The sequence below is a fragment of the Blastocystis hominis genome (assembly GCF_000151665.1).
Source record: "Blastocystis hominis, Singapore isolate B (sub-type 7) whole genome shotgun sequence assembly, scaffold_2".
NCBI classification, from domain to species: Eukaryota; class Bigyra; order Opalinata; family Blastocystidae; genus Blastocystis; species Blastocystis hominis.
Window position 1 is genome coordinate 511,388 of NW_013171827.1, and position 17,577 is coordinate 528,964.

The 17,577-nt window shown below is 49.7% G+C and overlaps 7 protein-coding genes; 4 read left to right on the forward strand and 3 right to left on the reverse strand.

Moving 5' to 3' along the window:
* Positions 1 to 1,827: 1,827 nt before the first annotated feature.
* Positions 1,828 to 2,850, forward strand: GSBLH_T00002608001 (uncharacterized protein; the record flags this gene model as incomplete). XM_013041084.1 has 4 exons in its annotated part: positions 1,828 to 2,000; positions 2,031 to 2,093; positions 2,123 to 2,712; positions 2,750 to 2,850. The coding sequence occupies 3 exons, from the start codon at positions 1,828 to 1,830 to the stop codon at positions 2,538 to 2,540; spliced, it is 654 nt and encodes a 217-aa protein (XP_012896538.1). The 3' UTR covers positions 2,541 to 2,712; positions 2,750 to 2,850.
* Positions 2,851 to 6,073: 3,223 nt separating this feature from the next.
* On the reverse strand, positions 6,074 to 7,836 carry GSBLH_T00002610001 (uncharacterized protein). XM_013041085.1 has 7 exons: positions 7,798 to 7,836; positions 7,291 to 7,765; positions 6,617 to 7,257; positions 6,489 to 6,586; positions 6,409 to 6,457; positions 6,230 to 6,378; positions 6,074 to 6,195 (listed from the first exon to the last, which is right to left on the reverse strand). The coding sequence occupies exons 2-7, from the start codon at positions 7,682 to 7,684 to the stop codon at positions 6,120 to 6,122; spliced, it is 1,407 nt and encodes a 468-aa protein (XP_012896539.1). The 5' UTR covers positions 7,685 to 7,765; positions 7,798 to 7,836; the 3' UTR covers positions 6,074 to 6,119.
* A 135-nt stretch (positions 7,837 to 7,971) lies between these two features.
* Positions 7,972 to 9,536, forward strand: GSBLH_T00002611001 (uncharacterized protein; the record flags this gene model as incomplete). XM_013041086.1 has 6 exons in its annotated part: positions 7,972 to 8,119; positions 8,152 to 8,296; positions 8,333 to 8,388; positions 8,423 to 8,848; positions 8,880 to 9,355; positions 9,389 to 9,536. The coding sequence occupies exons 1-6, from the start codon at positions 7,994 to 7,996 to the stop codon at positions 9,534 to 9,536; spliced, it is 1,377 nt and encodes a 458-aa protein (XP_012896540.1). The 5' UTR covers positions 7,972 to 7,993.
* A 51-nt stretch (positions 9,537 to 9,587) lies between these two features.
* Positions 9,588 to 10,115, forward strand: GSBLH_T00002612001 (uncharacterized protein; the record flags this gene model as incomplete). The annotated part of the gene is made up of 3 exons (XM_013041087.1): positions 9,588 to 9,717; positions 9,752 to 9,867; positions 9,900 to 10,115. The coding sequence occupies 3 exons, from the start codon at positions 9,588 to 9,590 to the stop codon at positions 10,113 to 10,115; spliced, it is 462 nt and encodes a 153-aa protein (XP_012896541.1).
* A 252-nt stretch (positions 10,116 to 10,367) lies between these two features.
* Positions 10,368 to 11,234, reverse strand: GSBLH_T00002613001 (uncharacterized protein; the record flags this gene model as incomplete). The annotated part of the gene is made up of 3 exons (XM_013041088.1): positions 10,368 to 10,742; positions 10,778 to 11,170; positions 11,202 to 11,234. 3 exons carry the CDS (start codon positions 11,232 to 11,234, stop codon positions 10,368 to 10,370), a joined length of 801 nt encoding a protein of 266 aa, XP_012896542.1.
* Positions 11,235 to 12,330: 1,096 nt separating this feature from the next.
* On the forward strand, positions 12,331 to 13,854 carry GSBLH_T00002614001 (uncharacterized protein; the record flags this gene model as incomplete). XM_013041089.1 has 5 exons in its annotated part: positions 12,331 to 12,586; positions 12,619 to 13,203; positions 13,234 to 13,328; positions 13,357 to 13,529; positions 13,559 to 13,854. 5 exons carry the CDS (start codon positions 12,331 to 12,333, stop codon positions 13,779 to 13,781), a joined length of 1,332 nt encoding a protein of 443 aa, XP_012896543.1. The 3' UTR covers positions 13,782 to 13,854.
* A 1,035-nt stretch (positions 13,855 to 14,889) lies between these two features.
* On the reverse strand, positions 14,890 to 17,152 carry GSBLH_T00002615001 (uncharacterized protein; the record flags this gene model as incomplete). XM_013041090.1 has 9 exons in its annotated part: positions 14,890 to 15,216; positions 15,248 to 15,377; positions 15,408 to 15,558; positions 15,589 to 15,678; positions 15,717 to 15,868; positions 15,899 to 16,014; positions 16,045 to 16,380; positions 16,406 to 16,532; positions 16,563 to 17,152. 9 exons carry the CDS (start codon positions 17,150 to 17,152, stop codon positions 15,004 to 15,006), a joined length of 1,905 nt encoding a protein of 634 aa, XP_012896544.1. The 3' UTR covers positions 14,890 to 15,003.
* Between the last annotated feature and the right edge of the window lie 425 nt (positions 17,153 to 17,577).

Below are 17,577 nucleotides of genomic sequence, written 5' to 3' on the forward strand. Positions count from 1 at the left end.
TAAGAATAATAATATAAAAATAATAGGAGATATCATGTGTAATAGATGTAACAAGTTTATTTCACTCGCCACACAACCATTATTATAAATAGTTACTCTATTTCCCACACTGTACCCTATTTGTACTCGATAACCTACAAAATACGATCATTATCAAAATAAAATCCGTGCCATCTCTGCATTTTTATTAATAGACTCGAATCGCTGAGTTTACTGTAGTGATGAAGCACTTTTCCTTTCTGCTTGAAGTATCGCTTGTTGTGCTCTTCAGCAAATTATTGCTGGTATTCATTGTAGTTTTATATTCTAGTTGTAGTGTTGTTGTGATTATTCCTTTCTACGCAAACTGTCGGTAGGATTGCGTGTTTTGTATTAGTTTTAGAGTGGAGCTCCCGGATATGTAGCACTCTGTTGATTTCTGTAATAACGATAGAAAACTGTGTACATGGTCCCTTTAAGGAACCATCATACGGAAAGTACTCCTTTTATAATAGCAACAGAGCCCTTGGTACTCTCTGCTAATAAAACCGGGATAGAGGAGAATGCCACTCCCAGCCCCACAAGTCCCAAAGTAGGCCGTTTGACGGAGATCCACAATGTCATAACACCCAAGAGATCGTGGAATAAGCCAACGCATTCGCTTTCCAAGCCGAAGGTTCCTGAAAAACCTGTTCCTCTGACGCCGCGCTCTTCATTCTTTTCGACCCCATCGATTCCAAAGATAACAGTCTCTCCGACTGAATTCTTTCCTGACATTCTTTCGTTAATGCAGTCATACAATGTCTCCTTCCTTTTCTTCTATTATCTTGTAGTTTCCCTTCACTTCGTACCTCTCTTCTTCTCCTCTTTCTCTCTAGTCCTCTCCTGACCCTCGCCACCACCATCATCAAAACCAATGTTCGTTCCCCGTTTCTCCTTTGTCTCCATAGGACCCCAACAAAATCCTCATCCAAACCAACTGTCTCAAAGTCCTCAACTCGTTCCACCCCTTCATCCGCACCATCGTCTTCTCCAAAGACGCCGAAATCCCCTACATTCGAAACTCCCACCTCGCAATCGTCCACGACGTTTCGTACCGATCCCCGCGGTTTTCTCACCCATTCAGCACCAATCCGTACGGGACGCCCTTCTTCAAAGCGATGATGCAGCACCTGGAGGCGCACGCGAGCACGCCATTGATCGGGTTTTGCAACGGCGATCTTTTGTTTTCGTCTTCGTTCGTGCGCGCGTTGGCGTTTCTGCTGGACCAAATGCACCGCCAGGAGCTTCTCTCCAAAGTACTTCTCTTCCTTTCTCGCTGATTCATCGATTCTCATCGTGGGGCGGCGTGTCAACGTGAATTTCAAGGCCGGTCTGGAGCTGCCCGCGGCGCTGTCGAAGCAGGACGAGTTCATAGCGACGCTGGCGCGGTCAGGGTCGCTTTTCCAGACGGACGCGGAGGATTTCTTTATCTTCACAAAGGGAACGTTCGACTGGAAGGAGATCGTGAACGTGGTGATCGGCAGGCCCGGCTACGACAACTACCTCGTGAACTACGCGTACTACCGCCGTCGCTGGATCTCGCTGGTGGACGTGACGAACGCGGGTGGCTTCTGAGGAGGAGAGAGTGACGGCGTAGTGCTGGTCGTGCATCAGACCGATCGATTCGGAACCAAGGCGGGGTTCCGCGCGAATCCGGACCGGAATTGGAACCTGGATTTGATCGGAGAGAACTGGTACATGGGGCGCACGGAGTTCTCCACGTGGCGATTGGGTTCGAAGGAATTTATATTGGCATAACAAGCAGAGCGAACGGAATCCGACTCGCTGCATTTGATTCTGCGCGAAATGGACTCGGTGATCTGCGAGGACGCCTTCTTGTCCACGCAGCTCTCCGTGTTCCGTCGGTTCATTCGCCCCACCGACGTGTGTCTGCAGTTCGGACGCGAGGCCACGCTGGGCTCGCTGCTGCAGTTCTGCCGCGAGCTGGTGGTGGTGGTGTGGAAGGGAACGCACGTGCAGTGAGGAAGGGAGGAGAGAATGAGGCGTAGGAAGCTGCGACGCCATTTTGAGGGGAATCCGCGCGTGCGGATTGTGTATAGTCCGGGGTTTGAGTGGGTTTTGGGGGAAAAATGGGAGGTAGAAACCCGAAGCCGATTCATTCGTCGATGTTTTATCGACGGTATATTGATTCGGTGAAGACGAATGGATTGAAGTATGATGTGGTGATCATCACGAGCGTGGTGAAGCCGCAGATCGCCTATGCCATATCCGAAAAGCGTCAAATGAATTTATTCATTCATTCATTCATTCATTCATTCATTCATTCATTCATTCATTCATTCATTCATTCATTCATTCATTCATTCATCAATTCATCAATGAATCACTTTGTGTATTTATTGATCATTTCGTTATTCATTCAACCATATAATGATCACTTTTTGAATCATTTAAACATTTTAAAAATGAATCAATTGACCCTTCATTATTTCATTCACTCACTTCATTCTATTGATTCTCAATCCATGAATCATCTTCCAAACCCCTTCTATGAATGAATGAATGATTGAATGATTGCATGGATGGATGGATCGAATTCAATCGATTGTTTTCTTAACTGCAGGTTCGTGAGAACCTTCCTCTAGGCGGCTACGTGATCGTTCTGGACACAGCAAAGCCCGAAAAGCACTACTACAGCGAGATCTCCAAGTTCTACACTCTGGTCGAAGAGTACTCTTCTTCCTCCTCTCTCTCTCATTCCATCTAGCGTCCCCACTTCCCCCATCGTCGGCCAGGAATTTTCCGGGATGCAAGTCTTCCAAAAGCAGAGCGAGACCTGCAACTACGCTTCCTTTCCGCCCTGGTGGTTCTCTGTTTGTTCACAAACACTCCATAAAAATAAAGGCTTCACGCCAACCGCCTGGCCCTCCACGGAGAGCTGCCCGCGCATGCGAATCACTTGCAAAATCGTGGATCGTTCCACGAACTGAACGCGAAAACTCGGCAATGCCTCCTCCCCCAATTCCTGCTCGTGCGCCGCCATCGGCAGCGGGATCACGCGCTCCACCCTCCCGAACGTCTTCGCGAACGAGTACGCCTCGTTCACGTCGTAGAACAGCGGGAAGTTGAACAGACACACCGCCACGGGGAACACGCTCATCTGGTGCAGCTGGAACGGCCGCAGCACGCTCGGATCCTGCGCCGCCACCAGCAAACTCGGACTACGCCATGACCTCGCCGCGCCTCGCCTACTGCACATAATCGCGGATGTTCAGCAGCGTGGAAGCGGAGAACGATCCCACCACCGTCACCAGATTGCTCCCGTTCCCCAGCTTCTCGCACACGCTGTTCATCAGCTCGCCCTCGCTGCGCGTCGTCCAGTACGCCACGATCATCAGGTTCTTCCGCGCGCTCACCAGCGAGTCGTACAGCGTCGCCAGCTCGCCCAACGCGCGCAGGAACGCTGCATGCTGCACCGACGCCCCCAGCGCGAAAAACGTCACCAGGATCCCCGCGTCCTCGCTCCCTCGGCTCCCACTGAGCCCGCTGAGCCCGCTGAGTCCATTGAGTCCGCTGAGTCCGCTGGGTTTGGGGGCCGGCGAGAGCGACTGCCGGTCCTGCGGGTGCGGACTGCTGCGGAACGGACTGCGACGCGACACGCTCGGGACAGTCGGGACAGGAGACACATTCGGGACAGGAGACATAGTAGGGACATTCGGGACATTCGGGACATTCGGGACAGGAGAGACCCCATTTACGCCCGCCACGCTGGGCATTGCCGAGTAGGACCCGGCTTTGCCCAGCGCGCCGTCCGAGCCCAGATACCCGAACGAGCCCGGCGCGTCCACGCCCCGATCCAGTGCGAATCCCCGCGGGAATCGGTCGCTGAGCCGGCCATTGAAGGAAAACGGACGCAGCGGCTCCGCGATCGTTTCGCCAAACACGCCGAAACGCTCCGAGTACGACGTGAACCGCGGATATCCCGCTCCCAACGGCTCGCTTCCGTGCCGGTCCCGGTCCGACCCGATCGTGGAAACTGGAGAAACCGTGGAAACCGGCGGGAGCGCGGAGGAGGAGGAGGCGAACTGGGCGGAGCTGCGGTGCGACGCCCAGGCGGGCGCGTAGACCTCGCTGGAGAAGCCTGGATGGAAAGGTAGAAACGTGGAAACGGGTTCGGTCGCGCGTGAAGTCGGCGGAGCGGTGGGCGTCGGCGCGAGAGGGCACGTAGAAGGAGGCGGGGAGGTGCTTGGGCGTGAGGAAGGCGAAGTCGGAGTCGGCGGAGCGGTCGGCGTCGTCGAGGCGATCGCATTCCGGAGAGAAGGACGGCGGCGATTGGACCGTCTGGGAGGCCTGAGAGGAGGCCTGAGAGGAGGCCTGGGAGGCCTGGGAGGCCTGGGAAGGCTGAGAGGCCTGCGGAGGCTGAGAAGGCTGAGAGGAGGGTTGAGAGGAGGGCTGGGAAGAAGGGGAGGGGGAGGGAGTGTGGGTGAAATCCCAGGAGAACTTGGAGTTCTGGCTGACGTGGAGGTCGGGCAGCTTGGAAAACTGGACTTCGAAGGTGAGGGAGTCGCCGTGCACCGGGAAGGCTTGCGATTGGATCACTTGCTTGACCTCATCGGCTTCTTCGGGGGAGCTAAATTGAATGAGGGCTTGCGGACCCGCGTGGTGCTGGAAAAGGAGGATTTTTAAAACGGGGTGGACTTTGTTGCAGATCTGCAGTGTGAGAAGAGGAAAAGAAAAGGAAAATACATCGGCCATTTCAAAGATTGTGAATGGTGATTTCGAACATCCGCACATAGTCACTAAAAGAATATGAGAAGGAGTGTAGTCAAGAGGGTTGCGTTGGAGATGCTGATGTACAGAATAGTTGATCTCAACTGAATGATTGCGAATGATACAAGGTTCTGTTAAATAATGATTATATAAAGAAACGGCATCTTCGAGCCGATCCATCTCCACAAGAGCCTTGGAAAATAACTACACACTTCACAAAACTTACTTGTTCTTTAGGACGCAAAATAACACATATTTTGACAGACCCAAAACTATCAACAAACTTTAAAAATTCTTGCTGAATTGTTAATCACCTCCACAAACCCAATTCCTACCTTTGACACTACTTTTGGTACATTCTTAAAGTGTAGTACTGCAGAGGGAGCAATTTCCTCGTTCGATCCCTTTTCTGGTTCCTTAGTGGTATCTGAAAAGTCAGGTTAGGCCAAACAATAGAACCTGGAGTATCCATGGACTACAAAAAAAGAATCAAACAGCAAATCTTTTATAGCTATGCGATAAATGGAAATGTTGAACATTTGCATAACCGCGGTAATGAAAGCAAATGGGAATGAACAAGCACAGGTTACTAAGTTAGTGAATAAAACAAACAAAACTTGGAAAAATAAACGACAGGTTACAACTATAATGTGTGAGATACGGAGGCATTATAAAGGTGAGGCACTGATGTAACAAAAGTGCATTTTATAATGTACTATACACTCTACAGTCTAGCATCCAAGCATGTACACATTTGAAGCAAGAAAACCTCACCTCAAATGTAGAGTTTCCACCTTTCTAAAAACATCTCCATGCTAAAGAATGCCGGTCACAATAATCACCGCAAAATACTTACCTCTGCTTCACCACGAATCTGAAAGAAATAATAATGAAGAGAGTGGAAATCAAAAAGTGGCCATTATTTGGAATTGCAAAAGGGGTCAAGAAATTGGGAAGAGATCCTATAGATTGAATGGGAAGAGTCGAACTATGCGTAGGAAAAAATATTATGGAGGGGTGAAGTATGATAATTATAGTGTAAATATGTTAATACAGGAAGGCGCATATCTGTGAAGAAGTAGTACTAGTACTAGTAGTAGTAGTAGACTACGACTACTATTTGCAATATCATGGAATCGGTGAAGAGGAAGTAACAATTGGAATAGTAGAGAAATAGGAATCAGAGTTTATGCGTTCCATATTATACTAGATTACACCATAAGAAGAAGTGAGAAAACGCGTTTTCACCGATTCTCTTGACCCAATCTCCCAAACCCAACCACTGCATGATTCCACAAACAAACAAACAAACAAACAGCTCTCTCGACACTTTCCATACTTAACAACCCAAAATTCTTTTCTCTCCCTTATACAATAAACTCGATCTCCTTATAGTTCAATCTCTCCAAAAACTCGTCCAATTCATCACACGAACTATGCTCACTACATTCAACCCCTCCCCTCTCCCAATCCCCACCTGTACGGCAATCCAATCGTAATCCGATTCCCCTTCCTCCGAAACGAATACGCGCAAAGCTCCGGATCGTCCGGCTTCTTCTTCTTGGACACCTCCTCCCACGTCCACCCTGTGGGACTCAACACGACGACCCTCTGAAACTGCGCCGTCTATACTCCCAAAAAAGCCCCGATTTTTACCTCCGCCGGATCTCGGAAGAGCTTGCCCCTCGCCATCCCCACCCACAATCTACCCATCAGTCCTCCGCCGCTGCGCTCACGGCGTGTCCGTCTTCTCTGTGGTGATATGCTGCTTATAAACGCTCTCAAACTCCTCGTAGCACGCGATCCGCGCCTTCCGCTCCCTTTTTCTCACGCTCTCCCGCGGTTCCTACGCGTCCACAAACACGGGGAGGTCGAACGTCTTCGCCAGATGCAGCCACAAGTTCTCCTTCCCCACGGAATACGACTCGATCAGCACCACCAAATCCGATCCGCGGTGCAATCCATCCCGCCAAAATCGGTCCAAAACCCACGCTGCCGTGTTCACCACGCACTGTTGCCGCGGGAAATTGTACGCCTCGTTGTTGTACGTGTTGTCCACCATCAGGAGATCGAGGCTCTCCCCGCGGTTATCGCTGAATCGACGCAAAATCCCGTCGTCCAGCATTCGCGACTCGAATCGGAAGTCGCCAGTGTAGAGAACGCGGTAGAATAAATGGAAGGATGGTTTGTGGGGGTCGGTTGTTTCGTTCCAATCAAACAGAGAAAACAAAAACATGCAGGAGCCGGGACAATGATTCGCATCAATGACATCGACTCGAACAAGTCGCGTTTGGAGGGCGGAGTCGCTTACGTTTTCGTTGAGGATAAGGCTGGTCGAATTGAGAGGGTAGGAAGGGTCCTCGCGATGGATCCATTCCATCACGGCTGGAATGTGCTGCGTCTTGCAGTTTGTAAGGTAGTAATGTTCTCCGATGCGGAGAGGATGTAAATGGTGTCTATCGATTTGAAATTTGTTGGCTACTAGATTGCATGTTGTGGGGGTGGCTTGATTATAACAATAATCATCGCAAAACATACCGAATATATCGCCAATAAACTTCTTGGTAAGTCCTTGCATGTGGTCCGTGTGAAAATGAGAGAAAAACACCGAGCAACCAGACCTAAAAAAATCACGAAGGAAAAGCGTGTGCGGGATTCGCGCACTCGGATTCTGTCGCTGAGGAACCGATTGCCATTTCTTAGTCTTTATCTTTTTCACGGAACTGGACGACAGTGGAGATAAGCTCATTTGAGAATCCGATTCTGTGGCATCCGACGAGCTCACAGACTTTGTGAAATACTGACTAACGAGGTTTCGTTTCGTTTTTTTCGATTCGGAATCTACAAGACACTGGTTTACGTGGACCATTCGAAAGCTTTCCGTGAGAGAGGTAATGTACTCGTAAAGGCGAAAATAACCATTGCAAAACATTCGGATATGTCTTTTCCACACACAGGGCAGTTGATAAGATCCTTCTTAGTTTTGGAGGGATTATCGCCGGGCTTCGTTCCACTACATTCTAAATTAAATGCCACTTCCAAAACGATTTGAGTGTCAACATGGTTCAGTGCCCTTCAATAGGTTGAACAAAAACAAATGCGGAAAAATCAATGGGAATTTTGCAATTCCAAGAATCAACCCATTTCTATTCGCACCCCGTTGTATAGTAATACTATTGATTTGTATAAGAAATGATTCAACTCAAGTTTTTTTGCTCAGGAATCGGAAGGACTTGAAACCATGAAGGAAGTATCAATGATTATTAACGCTGGATGGGTTGTTCCAGTCATCCCAGAGAACACTGTGTATGAGAAGTACTCCGTCATCGTGGACGGAAAAACGATTTTGGATTGCCTCCCGACATCGGTACCCATTCAACTTTGTCATTATTGTTATAGGAGGTTGCTTCCAAGTACACTTCTGCCAATGTTGTAGAACGCCCGAATCATGTGGTAATGCCTGGTTTGATTAACATGCACACGCATGCTGCCATGAGTCTCTTCAAGGGTTTCAGTGATGATAAGTCTTTGATGGATTGGCTTCGTATTTTGCTTATTATTTTGAAAGTATAACTCGCAGAGAAGGACATTTGGCCCGCAGAAGGCAAGTTTGTGGGACCCGAGTTTGTCATTGACGTATTTTCTGAACCAATATCATTTATATTTTTAGGGAACCAAACTCGCCTGCGCCGAAATGATCCGCAGCGGAACCACTTGCTACAACGACATGTACTTCGCGGTCGACGAAGCTGTGGAAACCACCACCAGCATCGGCATTCGCGCCACGCACGGCCCCGGCGTCTTCGGTTTCCCCACCAGCTGGGCGCCGGGTCCTGCGGAGTGTCTCGAGAAAAACCGCCGATTTTTGGAAAAACACACGAAGCTGGATAACGACTTGGCTCGCTACTCCGTCTGCCCGCACGCGCCCTACACAGTGCCGGAGGCCTATTTAATCGAGACGAAGGCGCTGTGCCGCGAGTTCCATGTCCCGATGCACATCCACGTGCAGGAGACCAAAGCGGAGCTGGAAGATTCGATCAACGGCACGCCCAGTTCCAGCAGACACCTCAGCGAGGCTCGCTGCAGTCCGATCGAAGTACTGTTTTTCTCTGTCTGGTTCCTTGCAGAATCTGGCAGCGCACGATCTGCTGGATCACACGATCTGCGCGCACTGCGTGCACGTCACCGACCACGACATCGAATTGTTGGGATCCCACCACGCTTCTGTGGTGCACAACCCCACCTCCAATCTCAAGCTCGCCTCCGGCGTCTGTCCGGTGCAGCGCATGCTCGACCACGGCGTGAACGTCTGTCTGGGCACGGATTCGGCGTGCTCCAACAACAACCTCGACATGTTCAGCGAGATGCGCAATGCCGCGCTGGTGGGGAAGGTCGCGGCTATGGACCCGCGAGCGTGCTCCGCGCCGACGGTGCTGCGCATGGCGACGGCGAACGCGGCGAAAGCGCTGGGATTGGAGGGGAAACTGGGCGTGGTCGCCGAGGGCGCGCTGGCGGATCTGATCGCGGTGGATCTGCAGCGCGTGGAGACGTGGCCGCTGGCGAACGTGATTAGCCACTTGGTGTACGCGTGCGGACGCGATCAGTAGAGATGATGATGATGATGCGAGGCGTGTAGAGTGACGGATGTGTGGGTCAACGGGAAGCAGCTGATGAAGGAGAGAGAGTTGCTGACGCTGGATATGACGGAGCTGAAGCGGATTGCGGAGAAATGGGATCGGATTTTGAAGGAGTTCAGAGCCAATCAGCAGTCTTTTGTTTGTTGAACACGCAGTTTTCTTGTAATTGGTGTGCACTGGGTGCGTGCTGTAGATGGGATGGCGCAGTTTCTAGACAATTTTCCCATTATTAACGTGGTCAACGTCAATGTTCTCGATAATCCCTCGTCAATTACAAATCCATTCCAATTTGAAATTATATTCGAGGCACGATGCGATCTGGAGGACGGTGGGGCGCTTTCCAGCTTTTCTATCATCATTAGACCTCGAGTGGAAAATGACGTATGTCGGAGACTACCGCTCGACAGAGGGAGATCAGGTGCTGGACGATGTGCTCGTGGGTCCGATAACCCAAGGAACGCACAAGTTCTGCTTTCAAGTCCGAAGTTTCCGCTAGCCTTTCATTCGTAGGCGAATGCTCCCAATCTAGAGATTATTCCGGATGATTGTCTAATAGGAGTGACGGTAATTCTCATCACCTGTTGCTACCACAACCACGAATTCATCCGCATCGGATACTACATTTCGAATACGTGCGATAGCAACTGGAAGGACTTCTCTCAAATCCAACGCGAGATTCATGCCGACAAGCCCCGAGTCACTCACACGCCCATTTGCTGGGAATAGTTTTGTACTATACAATCGTTCGTTTACTTGTTGTTTCTTTTAAAGTATACCTAGTATGAATATAATGAATATAAATATGAATGTTATTATTAATCATCCTTTATTTGTATCATCAAACAAACAACGCAAAAAGACATTTGCTGAATTGCCGCGCGATTGGCTTTGATGTCCACTCGATCCGTCGCAGCGATCCCGTTCGTCTGCAGAAGCTCCACGCACTCATCGTTTGAAATCCGCAACAAATACTACAAGTCACATCAATTGAAACCATAAAATGATTACAGCCAGCTGTGCTACTTCGATACTCGGAAAGAGCGAGGAAAGGAAAATCTTGAGTGCGTGACGACGAATCGTAGGTAAATAGAGCTGCATCAACACACGACCATACTTGGGTGCAGTTTCCATCAACTTCAAGTAGTACAAATAATCTACAGACCGAACTGCCTCGACCACAAGCAGCGCATGTTGGATACAACGTTCGGTAATGTGATGTTGTGCAACCACAAGATGATGGTGAATATCGAGTGTATTGTTCATGATAACGTCATAAAGAATGTTATAAGATAGAAAACGAAGGCTTTTGGGGCTTGGAATGGTTTTGTACAATTTTGAAAGCATTGACTGGCACTAATTCATTACGTAATAAAAATTAGAGTAAAAACTTGGTTCAATTCATTCAGATCATTACACACAATGGCGCATTTCACGTTGAATTCGTAGACTTGGACTGTGAATTCGTTGTTGATGTCTTGCACCACAAGATCTTGACGAATGGCTTTCAGTTGGTCCATTACGTACGTTTTTCGGTCTTCCTTCTTCCAGATCTTCTTTAATCGATGCAATGCTTCCTTTAGAACGGGTTCCGGACGGATTTTGGACGGATCGACTTCTGAGGTGAGTCGAAAATAGGATTTTTCGAGTTTACAACACGTTCCCACAATCGGCTGAGAGAGATCACGAGGTGAGACCTGGGTGCTGGTTTCTGCAGAATGGGTAGCAAATCGCTGTCTCCTGCGCTTTATCTCCTCTTCCGTAGGTTTTTCTCCCTCATCTATCTATCTCCTCATCTGGTACACAATTCTCTACAATCGATCCAAACAAAGTCTTTTCCTTCTTCATAAATTGCAAAATCCCAAAAGAAAAAGAAAAACGGAATGGAAAAGCAGAATTGTGTTTACCAGTTTGAGGAATCGGAATGTCATTGTCGTATTCCGTAGATAAGAACGTTTTCAAGTAGGACTGAATGGGAATCGTAAGGGGAAGGTATGTTTCGCACTTTATTCATGGAAGTGCTTCGAACGATGAGAATTTGATGAAGGACGTGAACTCGTTCATAGCAGGCGTGAAATCGTGCGTTTTCTGCTGGTGCTGAATGGTAGTGTGTTGGTATCATCAATCCGCTCACTGAATTGTTCTACCGACTTCAAAGGTCCTCTCACTGAGATTGCGGACTTTTTTGACGATCCCTCGCTTCCTTCTATTTCCTCCCTAGTTTCCGCGTCTTCTCCCCTTTCCTCCTCCTATTCCGATCTCCTCTCCTCCTGCTCTTCCGAGATCCCTCTTTCTCTCCTCTGCGAGGAATTCATCTCTCTGCTCCCCGATCTCTCCTTCTCTCCCGCTCCTCTCCCCGTATTTCCTCTTCTCTTCCTCCTATCGATCCCAGTGCATCACTCCTCTCTCCGCCCTCCTCTCCCTCCACGCCTCCCTCGCCCAGCGCGATTCCGCCCTCCATTCCATTCGAATTCTATTCCAGAATTCCATCGAACCTTCCTTCCACTACGGAATCTCCACGCTCTCCCCCGCGGTTTACTTCATCGACTTCGACGGAACCCTCACTCCCACCGACACTTGCGTTTCCACGTTTCCACGTTTCCACGATTAGGACCTCGGGATCCGCGCAGGAGACCTGTTTTCCCGCGATTCCATCGACCGGCAGGCGCTTTACCGCGATTTATTCGTCGATTTCTCGCGGGAATACGATTCCAAATTCCCCGCGATTCTGGATTCGCCGGATTTGGAGGCTTTTTTCCGCGGGTACAACGCGTTGGACCGGGATTCGCTGATCCCCGTGGTGAAAAGCGGGCTTTTCCGCGGGTTGCGGCGCGATTTGGTGCGTCTCACGGGGCGGCTGGTGGATTTCCGCGGGGGAGCGCTGGAGTTCGTGCGCACGAAAAGCGTGGAAACGTGGATCGTGTCGCAGTCGTGGTACGGAGAGATGGTGAGCGAGGCGCTGCGCCCCGCGGGAGTGTCTCCGGAGCACGTGGTGACCTCGCGGCTGGTGTACGGAGCGGACGGAACCGCGGGGGGCGCGCTGGATCCGCTGTGCGGAGGATGCCTCGCTAAAAGAGAACGACTGCGCGAGATTCTACGCGGAGAAACGCCAGGACGAAACGCTCGCGAAGAGGACATCATTGCCTATGAGGATCGTGGAAACGTGGAAACTGGGGAAACTGGGGAAGGAAAGAGCGTAAGTCAGTGGAGGGTCGGTCTATTGGTCAGGCAGAGCCCGCCCAAAGCATTGACCAGTCTGCTGCTCACCAGTCCGCTTCTACCCAGTCCGCTGACCAGACCAATGCTCAGTCCAATGACCAGACTAATGACCAGACTAATGACCAGACCAATGTTCAGTCTTCCTGGTACGCTTCTGCTCTCTCTCTGCTCTCTCTCAGCTCTCCCGTGTTCTCGGTGGGCATCGGCGACGGCCTGGGCGACCTGGCCATGCTTCTCAGCACGGACCTCCCCATCGTCCTCTCCCCCGGCTCTTCCTTCCGCCGCGTCTGCGCGCGCTTCGGCCTCGCGCTGCGTCCGCTCCTCCTCCTCGACTGCCCTCCCTCCCCTCGCACGCTCTACGTCGCCGACGACTGGGCCCAGATCCTCGCCGTTCTCTGCTTCGCCCACATCGACGCCGCCCTCCAGCCCCTCCCCGCGGAACCGCGGCGCCGCTGCACGCCCGCGGAATGCCGCCTCATGGCGCTGACCAGCGACGCGCTGAACGCCGAGGGCGGCGAGGCCATGGAGCGCGCGATCTTGGAGAGCGTGGAGGGCGGCGCGACGATGATCCAGATCCGCGACAAGACGGAGGATTTCGGTGGGATTTGAGGGAGCTCTGCAAGCAAAGACCGCATGATTTCGCACGCCAACCAGCTCAAAGAAATGCTGCGACGGCGAAACGTCCCGCTCATCATCAACGACCGCGTCGACGTCGCCATTCTGGTTTCCACGTTTCTCCTTTTCGAGGTAGTCGGACGCGGACGGCGTGCACATCGGCCAGTCGGACATGGACGCGGCGTTATGTCGCCGGCTGCTCGGCCCGTCCAAGATTCTCGGTGTCTCGGCGCAGACGCCCTCGCAGGCGGTGAAGGCGCAGCGCGACGGCGCGGATTATTTGGGCTGCGGCGCCGTGTTCCCTACGCAGTCGGTTCGGAGCGGACGGTTGAGCGTAGGTCGAAGGACGACGCGGACGCGGTGGGATTGGAGGGGCTGCGACGCGTGTGCGAGGCGGTGAGCATCCCCGTGGTGTCGATCGGCGGGGTCACCGCGGGGAATGCGGGAGCGACGATGAAGGAAGGAGCGGTGGGCGTGGCGGTGATCAGCGCGATTTTCGGAAGAAGCGACGTGAAGGAGGCGGCGAAGGAGCTGCGCGACGCGGTGGAAAAGGCGCTGTGAAGAGGCGGAATGGGCGGAGGACCCATTGTGCGGAGGTCTGTGCGTGCGCAGATCGGATATTTTGGAAGGAAATGGGGTGTTTGTTGGAAACGGAAAGAAGGAAGGGTGGAGGAAGGAGATGATTTAGGGATTTACCGAGGTATTGAATCCTTGAATGGAAGATCTATTGAAAAAAGAACAGTGAACATTGAACACATTCAAGTTACAAGTAGTGTCAACAACAATACCACAGTTAATAGTGGCGAAACAATTGGTAACTACGTAAATAATATCGATTGGAGTATGCAAAAAACAACTTCACAAAAAATCACACACACAATGAATTATGATAAGGCGAAATACTGATATCACAATGATACATATATTAATTATTGGCTTTCCGTTCCCAGCGTTCTTTACGAGCAAATCTTACAGTTAACATCACAAAAACATCAAAATACTTCCAGGACAATACTGGCTTCTGATCTTGCCGTTGAACCTACGCTTATCACTTGACAAAATACAACTCACTTCAAGTTCATGCTCATAAGTGGACTTTTGCATTGCTTCACGAAGAGTTTGGTCAATATGTAATTGAGATATTTCGCTACTTAACGATTGAGCTCGATCAAAATCTCCTTCAGTTAGCGCTTTTTGAATATCCCTCTCTAAAGCAACCTAAAATGAAAAAAACTGAAGAGTATAACTTCCTTGGCAGTTAATGGTTGCTCCTTGGTAAAATCAAGATACTTAATAAATAGCTTCTGTTCGGGGGTGATCTAGAGAGAAATCACAAATGTGATGCGGATTACTGTTTCTTTGGTGTTTTTGTGTTTATGCTTGAGCGATAAACTTTGATCACTAGGTTTTAATCCTAAAAATCAAAGAAATGCGAAAGGAGGTACCTTTTAAATCTTTATCACTACTATTACCTTTTAATTCCTTCCTACTCTTCATTCTATCAGTTTTAGTTTTGGATGATTGCATGTTGGCAGCATGTTTCAGTTTCAAAGCTTTGATCCTCTCACTCACATCGTCATGCTTCTTTTCTATACTTTCTTCCATTATTACTTGATAATCGATCCAACAAACAAAAACATTTATCTTACAAAGTATTCAATTCATATTCTTCTATTTCTTTTCTTTCTTTTTCTTTTTTCTCTCTCCTCCTTCCAACTATTTATCTATCTCTATTTCATCCTATTGTGTATTCTCTACATTCCACCAATTCCCCATTCATCCATCAGTCCTTTTCGACACTTCCATTTGTACCATTTTCCCACGTTCCATCCAGCCTTTCTTTCCACATATCAATTCCGTCTACGCCGTAGCTCACAACTAGCACACATCCATTCACACTCCAGTTTACTCTCCATACTGCTTCCGAATAGCTTTTATTCAGACTTTGTTTCCACGTTTTACCACATTTCCGCGTCCAAACCAGTACTTGTTTGCTCTATTCCTTATTCCACTCCATTGCTCTTCACTCTTCCACACGATGCGATTACATCCGTCGAATCACCGATCTGCGGGCTCCACGCCACATCTCGTACTCGATCTTTATGTCCTCTCAGTTTCGACTCGAATTCCCACCCGTTTTCGACCGATTGTCCACATCTATTCCTCGCTCCACACCAATTCTCTCACTCCATTATGTGCACATACCCATCGCCGCCTCCGATCGCTACGCGCAGAATATTCGCGTTTTCCGACGTGCCCGGACGGAATGGAGCCCAGCTGATGCAGTTGCAGCCCAGTTGACAAATCATCGTTTGGGTTGTTCCCCATTCCCATTCATCTCCATAACACACACTCAACACTTCCATACTCTTCTGATATATACACGACATAGAACCATCGCTCGATACCGCTGCGAGACAAGCACCATATTCATAAGGCGACCAACACACAGAGTTCACTAAACAGATATCACCAAAGTCCACACAACTCACTTACCAGATGCTTTATGTCCTTCATATGTGTAAACGACCGAATAGGAAGTGTCTTCAAATTTGAAAATCTTCACACTTCCATCATAACTACAAGAAGCCAAAAGAGATCCATAACGCGGATGAGACCATGCGATTTTCCATACAGGTCCGGAGTGTCTTCATTTTAATAGCAAACACGACACAAACTCCTTCAAAGTAAAGAGGAGTTCAGGAACATCCTGATTCATTGAATAAATACGAATTGTACAGTCTGAAGAGCAAGTGGCGAGTAATTTGGAATAATAGTCTAGCTGGACATCATTCTAGAGTAAATGGAACGAAATAGACGAAACAATCATATCTCCATTTTGTATATCAATAGAGATCGAGGGTGGCGACATTTGTAGAGAAGAGTAAAAGGAATGTGAGGAACAAACAAGAAAGTCATAATGAGAGTGCTGTTTAATGGGATCCAAGAGATTCAATTCTTGCTTGGAGAAGATATACGGTAGTATGTACCTAAAAAGACATAACGACGAGTGAATGCGAGTGTACTTTCTTACATAAATAAGCGCCATAAGTCCGAGTGGGAACAGCACTGCGGTATTAACAGAAGATTTGAGAAAGAATAAAACGACGAGGAGCAGGACTTGGACGATGGTATAGAGGTTAATTCTTCGCAGAGGCAGCTAGAATAAACTCGAATGCAGCAACTGCAACTCTCTTTCTGTAGTCGTCAATGTAGAGATTCCGGTCCATGAAGATGAGTCGGATTCCGGGGAACAATCCATCCGAGATGAAGAGCGACGCTCCCATGTACAGCAAAAGTCCGTAGAAGAGTCTAGTGTGTGAGCCAACGATGGGATCCCACGCCTCCGGGATCACGGACAAGGCTCGATCGAAGAAGAAGACGCAGTAGAAGAGAACGCCCAGCACGATCCCGGGCACCCGCGTCTCGCTGACCTCGATGAATCGTTCGTCGAAGACGCCGTAGGGCTTGTAGACGTCCTCGATCACCGACAGCGCCTGCAGGTGGTAGAACGACCGAATGTACATCGCGCTCACCCACGGCATGCCCAGACACGACATGACGAGCGTGATCACCGCCGTAATCGTAGTGTCCAGATAGTCGTACGGACCCCCTTTCTTCAGATTGTTTTCCGGTTTCTCGATGAGTCCGCTCGTTATGTTGTCCTCCAGATACACCAAGATCGTGTACGGAATCGCGGGAAGGATCGTCGCAAACACGGCCCACCACGGAAACACGCAGTGAGACACTTCGGCCAGCAGATCGGTGGAGTACGGACAGGTCTGGACAGACGCCGTTTCGTTTCTAAAGAATCCAAACAACGCGTGCGAACACATACAACGTCCAGTCGTTGATAGCGAGCGAGGGATGATAATGGAGCGGGTGAATGAACCAGGGACGCTCCTGGTAGGAAGGGACCAGACTCTGCACATTAACGAGTCCAGGCGAAACGACCGATGGAGACGGCAGGGAAATGGGCGTGTAGTGAAGACTGGGAAAGAGCTTGTTCACTAGTAGACCCACGATCACGATCGTGAGAAGTTGGGATCCCAACCGGATAAAAATCCGCATTCCCTGTACGAGAAACGTCCTAGAAATGAAGAGCAGAGCGGAAGAAAACGTGGATTTGATGTCGGAAAGTATTTCCATCGTGAAGAGGGTCAGAAGAATCACGAGAGCCGCGAAAAGGAAATACGTCCAATCATGCGTCGGGTCTTCGTGTCTATTCGCTAAGAGGAAGCCCGATCCAAACGACTGCGCTGCCTCGAAGTCGTGCTGAACATAATGGAAGACTTCCACGATGAACAGCACGCTGGTTAGGGAGGAAAAGATGTGCTTTGTGAACGAGGTGATCGGA